A 7,814-nucleotide genomic window follows, 5' to 3' on the forward strand; every position below is an offset into this window, starting at 1 on the left:
TTCCCAACAAAAAGCAAGAATTCCTAGGATAATACTTTAGAACAGGCATTATCAAATAGGTCTGTAGGGATGTAAAGGGGTAACTTAAACAACATGTTTATTTAAAAAGGAATCAAGTAAATTTGGTGTTGAGGTTGTAAATTACACAAACTTGGAGAAATAAACATACAAAAAGAAGCAGGAAATCTGGGTGGCCACACTTGTGATGGGGGGAACCACTGTCAAACTGCCCCTATTTCAGAGCTCCCCATTGTGTCCTGATGTTACCACTTCTTTATTCCTGTAGATGCATTGCCTGTGGATCACCCCTAGATGATGGAGCTAGATGCTGGAGCTGTGATTCTCCTCTCAAGAGTCACTTGCTGCACTCTAGTACCAGCTGACACCTTACAGCACACCCAAAATTATCTTGGCCTTTCCCCAGTCTTCTCCCTGAGGGTTTTGTGCAGGTATGTTGTTGCTCATCAAGGCCCTCCCAGTGCCCTCATGCCGTGCCTCTGTCAGGACTCTCTCCTCTTCACAGCCTTTTCCTCCCCACTGCCCCCTCTGTCAGGGTTAGAGAGCCCTTAACACAAAATGTTTCACTTTGTTCCATCAGGTAGAAAAGCAGTCACTAAGTCTTGGCCACAGGGTAAAGAAACCTCCTTGAGTCTGCAACCCTTACAGCAGTGGGGTTGTAGATATCAAGGCCTGGCTCTTCCCCAGCTTTTGTTAAACCCACAGAGACCACACAGATGGATCCCAAACAATATTCTCCGCTTTCACCAAGGGCAGGGTGAGGAACAGAGATGCTTGGGGCAGTTTTGCCAGCAGGAACACGGTGTGAGGGAACATGAGTGGGTGTTTAACATGGAGCTGTCCTCCCAGGTGATGGGCTGATGGAGGCTCTTTGGAGTGCCGAGCAGTGCTGACTGTGCACCCTGCTCCTCCAGCATCCCAGAGCACACTGCTGGGAGCACACACCTGCTTGGCCACAGCACACGCGGCATAGGGGGGGGTCTTGTCTAACAGCACAGGGGCGGTGGAGGAGAATGTTATTTTTGCTGGCTATGACAGACAGTTTTTACATATCCCAGACAGAACAACTATCCCCATGGAACGCTTGAAATGCTGGAATTCACCAGCTGTTTTCTTTGGACACTGGTGTATTGTATCTGGACAGAAACTGAGTCATGCTTTTGGACTCAGTACATCCGCTAGTCTGCTATGCCAAGGAAATTTTGCCCACTACTAGGACCTCTTCCTGTTTTATAAAGAGCAAGGCTCTTTGCCCTGGTTTGTGACCCTCTGGAAGAGAGAATGAAGGCAGCTTAGCCAGGGTCATGAGGAGAGCTGGGACAAGGCAACTTCTGAGGCTCCAACCTGATGGCTTCATCTCTATCCCTCCCTTCTGGCAGTCCTCACCAGTTCTGAGCAGCAGAATAAAATACACAGCATAAAATCCCAGCACATGAGGCAAGTGATAGGCCTCACCTAAGGAGCTGTCTGCAGAGAGTGCATGGCCCTCAGAGAGAGACTACCCAAATAACAGGTGCTGTACAGAGTGCCCATGAGGTTCTTAGCACATGGTGGCTGCACACACGACCGAGGGCTGCTTTCACAGAGACTCAGCTGTGGAGCAGTTCCTGGGAGCAGCCAGCAGCTTTGAACCCTTCTGGGATGTCACTGTCCAGTTTGGAAATGATTTTGTAAATGGGTTTCTTCCAGGAGGGGTCGGCATCCTTGCCTGCCCTGACAGCGCTGAAGAACTCCTGCAGTGTCAGGCTGGCCACCTCCAGGAACCGCCCTGGCACCTGCAGCAAGACAGGCATCAGACAATGGCACCACCGTGTCACGATCCCTCCTTACTCCCACAAACACCACTACCCCTTTCCCCCAGATCCCCTTCCTCACCTCAAAGTCGTTCCCCTTGTTATAGTGCATGTTGAGGGCACGGAAGAGCTCTGAGTCCCGGGAGACTTGGAGAGTGCAAGCATCCACAACACCCTCCAGCAGGGCCTGCCGGGCGAACTTCTCCACCTGGATGTAGTAAAACTCACGGAAGTTGCTGAACCATTTGATGAGCTGGGAGGTGATGCAGCGGCTGAACTGGTGGGGGGAGAGCGAGAGGATGGTGTTATGCCAGCTTAGATCCTCCCTACCCACGAGCTTCTGAAAACCCAGCCAGGCACTGCTGGACTGGCCCAAACCCAGCCCTGCCCCAAGGCTGCAGAACCCTAGCTGGGGCAAACGAAATTGGGGTGTCTGAGGTGTTCTCCACACTGAGATTCAGATTCCAGCTGCCCTGCAGTGGGAAGGCACATTCATGATGTGCTTTAATCTGAATACAGCGATTGCACAGACTGAAGAACTGACAGCCCAGGTCTGCCACAGCCCTGTGCACCTGCTCCTGGGCAGCACATACTGAAATGGGTGCTGTCCCCCATCTCCTGCCAGCAAGGCAGGGGGACACAAGAGCAGCCCTTCCCTCATGGTTCCCCAGGGAGACAGGCTAGATGCTACACCACATGAGAGCCCTGCCCAGCACCGGCTCTGGCTGCTGCTCTTTTACCTGCACATCAAGGAAGTAGGTCTTCAGTAGAGTGGAGCTGGGGTAGCGGGTGAAGAAAAACATCAGCTTGGCCTTCTTCAGGTGCCCGGGAGTCAGCGTCTCCTGCATCTGCCTTGGGGTCAAGGAATGTCTACACGTAGCAAGCCCTTAGCTCAGCATGTCCCTGAGCACCACCCCTGACACACACATGCCCATAGGCCCTCATAACCTGCCAGTGGGGCAGAGGGGGTTCATCCTTGGCTGGACAGCCACTGGTTTTTCCCTTGAGAATCCCTGAGGAAGTTAGTGCTCCCCACAGTCTTGTGAGAACTAGAATTTCCATGAGACACCAGTTCATGGTTTAGGATGACAGGACCCCCAGTATGGCCCAAGAGCAGGCTTGGTAGCTCCTGGCTTATACCCACAGCTACAGCATCTGACCAACCCTGAGGAGTGGCAGTGCCCCTCCATGGCTTAGGACTCCTTTCCTCACACCAGTTTAGCCCCCTATGGAGCAGCAGAGACCTTGGCCTTGCAGAGGCTGGCAGGGGCAGTGCCAAGCTGTAGTTCCAGAGGACAAGGGGAGCACATTCCCCAGGGACCTCTAGCTGCCCCCAAAGGATATATGGGTCAAGGCAAAGGGTGCTCTGTCTTTTGCAGCTGGCAGCTCACTGTGGCCATCCCTGCCAGCTGGCAGTAGTGCTGGGCTCTCCATGTTGGCAGGGCTCAGGGGCAGGGGATGGTGCTGCTGCTGTCTCACAATCGATGACCTCAGTTTAACGGTTCCCCAGTGCAAGTTGAGGGGCTCTGGACAAACCCTCTCCAGAGCAGATGGGCTCTCATGAGAGTTACTGCCCCAGAGGCTGTGCTCGCCATAGCCCAACAGCTGGCTCAGCAGCTGGCTGTGCTGGACAGGGGTGGCTGAGCCCAGATAATAACCCATGCTGGGTACCCTAGAGGGTTTTCTGACCCCCTTTGAACTGAAGGAGCCAGCATAAGCGCCCAGGCTCTTCCCCAGAGCTCCTGGCAGGACTTCAGCCTGGGGTGAGCCCAGGGAGCCTGGTGCATTCATGGGAGATGGCTTAGCAAGTGGCTTTCTGCATTTCCCACCAGCTGAATACTCTCTCCTGGCATCTGGCCCCAGCATTGGAAGGCTGTGCTGCTCCTTCTGGATGTGGCTGTCTGCCTTTGGCCAGAGAGTCTTCAGGACAGAGTCCACTACCTGGGATGTCACCACAGTCAGCTCATGCTTCAGTGCCTGTGAGAGTACCCTCACTGCCAAGGGCAGGCCACCTGTGTCACCTCTGTCCTCAGCCTCCTCCAGCCCACACACCTCCAGGACACTCCTCCTGCAAGGCACTTTGCGTAGGTTGCTGGTGGCAGTGGCAATGTCCTTGTTCAGTCTGTCTTCAGGCTTTCCAGGCAGCGGCTGCACTTTCTCAGAATCTTCCTGGGTTTGGGCAGCGTCCTCAGAGTCACAGACTTGGTAGAACTTCTCCTGAAGCCACTTCAACTGCTGCTCTAAAAAGCAGAGCTGCTCTTTCAGCTGCTGGCAGCCCTTGGCATGGGAGTTGCCCTCTGTGGGAGCCACTTGTCCAGCTGCCTCCACGCCCTGCTGGGGCACCCTTGGCTTCCTCTTACTCTCCTGGGGCATCTCACCACCTCTTTCATGCCTAAAAGCTGCCTCTGGGTTCGTGTCAAATGCCTGAGGGGTTGGTGGGAGGCTCATGCCCTGGATGATGCTCTCCACCCTGGCCCGCTTGGCTCGCAAGTGCTGGTCACAGAGCTGCTCCCGTGGGTGCTGGTTGGAGAGCTGGTCCCCATCACGAGCACAGGGCACGGAAGCTGGGGCACGGGTCCTGGGGAAAGACAGAGCTTGTACTTCTTCTCCAGGACCTGCACCACATTTGTAGTCTTGAGGTAGGGCCACTGCCTGAGAGGAAGGGAAAAGAATGGTGGGATCTAGTTTCCTGCCAACCATTGTGTGGCTGAGGAGCTGTGGTATCAGGGATGCTTTGGGGGAAGGCAAAAGAGAGTCATTCTGGAAACAGGGTTCCAATTTCAGGCCCTGGCCATGCCCTGAAGTGGCACAGTCTCTGTCCTGCTCAAAGCCAGTCCTGCTGTCCATCATATCTTCTTCCTGCCTGGACAGACTTGCAGGCTTCCCAGATGTTTGATGTTCAGCCTGCTAGTGGTGTGGAACTGGAGAAAGAGCAAGAAATAGGACCTCATACAGCAGTTTTCCAAGCATGGGGCCAGAGATTTTTTCTCCCAGATTTCCATGGCATCCCTGCTGCCCTGCAAAAATTATTTCACCAGGAAATGACCCAAGCAGAAACCTCCAGGCACTGCAAAACCTGTGAGCAGACTGTCAGATGTCACACCACAGCAGCAACACCCTGGGCACCGCCACACCTCCCACGTACCAGCCAGGCATTCATCATGTCCAGAGTACATTTCACCTGCCTTGGGCTCGCAGTGCCTGGGAGCACAAAATTCCCACATCACCAGCTGCATCTGCACCAGGAGCATTTGGGGAAACTGCCCTTGGGGCTTGTGGACTCGGGTGTGAGGGCAGGGAGCACCAGGCAGAGCTCTCTGCCTCGTACACCTGGGCAAAGGGATGGGTTTGGGTGCTCCTGGGTGTTGGCAGAGCAGGGTGGAGCAGCTGCATCCCTGGTGGAGGTATTAGCTAGCCCGTGGGCACTGCCGGCTTCTGCCGGCTCCAGTACGTGCCAGCAGAGCCCCCAGGGCACGGGGATGGGGGCCAGCACCTGGGGGCTGGGCAAGCACAAACAGGCTGGCGGAGGTGGGCACAGAGAGGGTAAAAGTGCAGTGTGACCTGCTGGGAGCAGAATACACCGAGATGTTCGGGTTAACACAACATAGGGTTCCTAAGAGCTTGGAAAAACACTGAATAAAAGAAATGAGGATGGGGATTATCAGGGAAGAGAAAAAATACTGAGCCAGCAGCCCCAGGCTTAAAATTGTCATGCTGGCTCCAAGCAGGGATCCACCCCCTCCACTCATTCCCCGCTTACCCAGCTTTGCAAAAGAAGGTGTAAAACCTTGTATCCTGGGCAATTACACAGTAACCATCCTTGTGGGATGTTTTTTCCTTATCCACATTAATTAGCAGTAGCTTTGCAGCACTAAATTAGGACAGCTCTTGTCTTTTCTGGACACCTTAAAATTCTGAGATTCTTTTGCTATTCCCAGAAATGCCTGATCATTTTCAACATCATCAGCCTCCTGTCCCTGTAACTGCTCCACACCAAGTCCCCCAGGCAGTGTAGAAAATGGGTTGCTTCTCAGTGGTTTTTAGCAGGTTGCCTTTTTTTAAACACCCCTGAATTCCTCTACGTTTTCCAGAGCCATAGTCTTGACAAAACAGGTATTTTCTGGGTTATCTGACACCACATGTTCTGTGTTGTCTCCCCACCCATCCTGACCATTAGGATTTCATTTTTCTAAGAGTCTGCTGAAGGGTCTTTCAAACTGCTCAGTTTATCCACAGCCAGCACAAGGCTGGGGTGCCAGCAGCTCTCAGCATCATGCCTTGTTGCCCTTGTGTTACAAGCTTCACCATTGCCTGCAGCTGCCTCTCAGCCTGCCGCGTGCACCCAGCAAAGTCGCACAGCAAACACATTGCAATCATAGATTCCATCCACCCTTAATCCTTTCCTCAAGCGTGTGGTCCTGTAACCTCACTTGTTTTTCTACAGAAATGCCTTCTTTTAACACTTGCTCACAATTTCTCTCTTCTGCTGTGCTCAACAGCAAGGTCAAGAGCCTACTTGTCCCCTGTGCTGTGGCTTCCCAGCTCCCTGGAACCTGGGTGATACACTCCTTTTAAGCAGATCAACTCAGAGCTGGCAAGGTGACCTCCACTTGCTTAAGGTTTCCAGCACCACCATCTTTCTTCTGGAGATTTAGAGGGAGGGAGCAGAGCCTCCAGCCCCAGGCCATGGCAGCTCGCTGTGCGTGGCCTTGTCCCCTCCTCGCAGCATCCCTGGCACCGCAGGACCAGAAGGTGCTGCCCTAAGCACACTCCTCCTGCTGATACAGCTCTTTCCCCACAAAGTTAACAGGTTCGTGCTTTGGTTCCTAGTTTTACTGGTAGCTTTCGCTAGTGCCACCCTTCAGAACACTAAACAGCAGTCGAGACTCCTCTTACCTGAACAAAAAGACAGGAACGAAATGAAGATGCTCAGAAGAGAAGGGCAGCGTGCCTTCTCCAAAACTGAAGGCACGCCACACGGGCTCTCTGGGTGCTCCTCGGTGGGACAGCCGTGCACGGAGCAGCGTGCCGTCCCTCCGGACGGAAATCGCCCCCAGAGCCTTCCCCAGCCACCGCATGCCAGTGTCCCGTGGCCGCGGTCCCGAGCCGAGCCGCTGGCAGCCCCCGGGGCCCCGGGATGCCGCAGGGGCAGCGCCGGCGCGTCCTCCCGCTGCGCTCGGGCCTTTAAAGAGGGAGTGGGGAGGACGGAGGCAGCCAACCAGCTGAGAACGACTTCTGAATATGCAGATGGACATTCAGGAGGTCAGCTCCAACACCAGCGTCCAGCCACTTTCCCTGCTGTCTTCCGCACTCACAGCCCCTGGAGCCAGACAGGTGTGAAGGGCTATCAGGTGCCGAGTTGCTGGCTGCCCAGATGGGCAGAGGCCCAGAAGAGCAATTTTCCCCTGGAATTTGGCCGGAAACCCCATTCAGGACCCAGGATGGTGAACTGTTGGTGAGACGATGCAAATACACCAGGCTGACAAGCCGTGCCACACGCAAGGAAGGAGCTGGCCCAGATCCCACCAGCTGCCCATCTTCCATGGAAAGTGGCCAGGCATTTCCAACATCCCACACCATGGGGGCACAGAGGCATTTTGGCTGTCCTGAAAGTCTGCAGCATAAGACATCGCCAAGAAATGGTACAACACAGGAAAAGCCGCAACACAGAGTCCCTTGTTTGTCACGGGGTGCTTTACAGACACCTGCAGAGCTGGCATCACTCCCAGCTGAGCACATCCTGACCCTAGCCCCAGGACAAGCCTTCCTGCCCCAGCAGCATTTGTGGTTATCAGACACTTCTCCTCATGCAGGAGCTATGGGTGGGTGGGCAAAGTCTAGCCATGCATGCCACTCCTGGGGCTTTATCTGTTTTTCTTCCACATGCTTACTGAGCATGGCAATGTTTAGTGTATTCATTGAGTAGGCAGGAGGCTGTGGTTAAAAGCAGTTGACATCAGGTGGTCAATATTGTTCAAGGATATTAGCCTTCGAAAGACAGAT

At 54.1% G+C, this 7,814-nt stretch overlaps 1 protein-coding gene across 1 annotated transcript; it reads right to left on the reverse strand.

Moving 5' to 3' along the window:
- Positions 1-90: 90 nt before the first annotated feature.
- On the reverse strand, positions 91-4,790 carry PROX2 (prospero homeobox 2). The gene is given in 4 exon segments (XM_088167354.1): positions 91-1,793; positions 1,894-2,088; positions 2,552-2,663; positions 3,133-4,790. Coding segments are annotated over 4 exon segments (2,022 nt in total). The 5' UTR covers positions 4,662-4,790; the 3' UTR covers positions 91-1,607.
- Positions 4,791-7,814: the final 3,024 nt, after the last annotated feature.

This window comes from Sturnus vulgaris, chromosome 6, assembly GCF_052056855.1.
Source record: "Sturnus vulgaris isolate bStuVul1 chromosome 6, bStuVul1.hap1, whole genome shotgun sequence".
Taxonomy (NCBI): domain Eukaryota; kingdom Metazoa; phylum Chordata; class Aves; order Passeriformes; family Sturnidae; genus Sturnus; species Sturnus vulgaris.